The 712-nt window shown below is 43.8% G+C and overlaps 1 protein-coding gene across 1 annotated transcript in view; it reads right to left on the bottom strand.

The window, feature by feature from the left end:
• The window catches only part of BTBD6 (BTB (POZ) domain containing 6), a 2,142-nt gene extending 1,467 nt beyond the window's left edge, over nucleotides 1–675 (bottom strand). The window contains exons 1-2 of the mRNA XM_010283106.1: nucleotides 589–675; nucleotides 198–316 (exon numbers count right to left, since the gene is read on the bottom strand). Coding sequence (XP_010281408.1) covers nucleotides 198–316; nucleotides 589–669 — 200 coding nt within the window. The 5' untranslated portion in view covers nucleotides 670–675. The remainder of the gene's footprint in view (nucleotides 1–197; nucleotides 317–588) is intronic.
• Nucleotides 676–712: the final 37 nt, after the last annotated feature.

The raw sequence follows: 712 nt of genomic DNA, 5'->3' as shown, positions 1-712 counted from the left end.
GGGCGTGGGGGGAAATAGGCCATGAAAGATTGATCTATAGTCATCTTTGCTGGCAGTGAATCTGACATTCAGTATTTGTCAGCACATTAAGTAAACAATAATAAGCATGTATTGCACAATGCCAATTAGAAGATGTCTATTTTATAAGCTACTTTTATTCTGTCCACGTAATTAGTAGACTTGTAGTGGTCACTTACTTTAATAGGATTAGAAAGGCTGCAGGTTCCACATCTGGTATATGGATTTCAGATTTGACCTCTGCGAGATCGCCATAAAACATAGCGTAGAAGACAGAGCTACCAACTGCCAAAACATACTGGAAAATAAAGAGAGAGGAGCCTCAGTAATATGTATCGAGTAATAGCTGAGCGAGCTGGCTTTCGGCAAGAGCTACACTCAGGGAAAGTTAAAAGCTGCAGTGTAGGCAGAAGGCTGCCTTAGACTGTTCCCTTTAATTGTAGCGTATGTGAATTACTTCTGGGATTAAACGAGAGCTGTAATTAGGAAAAAAGTGGAACCTAATTGTAAGGTGGGGGGGAAGGCGATATGCAGAGCAGTATTAAGAAGCCAAAAATTATCTGCACAAACCTTATGGGCAGGAACTTTCTTGGATGCGCCCGGCGGGCCCACGATGAAGTGAACGTCAGCCATGAGTTCGTTATTGAACATCAGCGCGTTCCTGCGAGCGAGGGGAGGGGGGAGAAGCCCTGTT

The sequence above is a fragment of the Phaethon lepturus genome, unplaced genomic scaffold (genome assembly GCF_000687285.1).
Source record: "Phaethon lepturus isolate BGI_N335 unplaced genomic scaffold, ASM68728v1 scaffold55362, whole genome shotgun sequence".
NCBI lineage: Eukaryota > Metazoa > Chordata > Aves > Phaethontiformes > Phaethontidae > Phaethon > Phaethon lepturus.
This window is presented reverse-complemented; position numbering and strand designations above follow the sequence as displayed.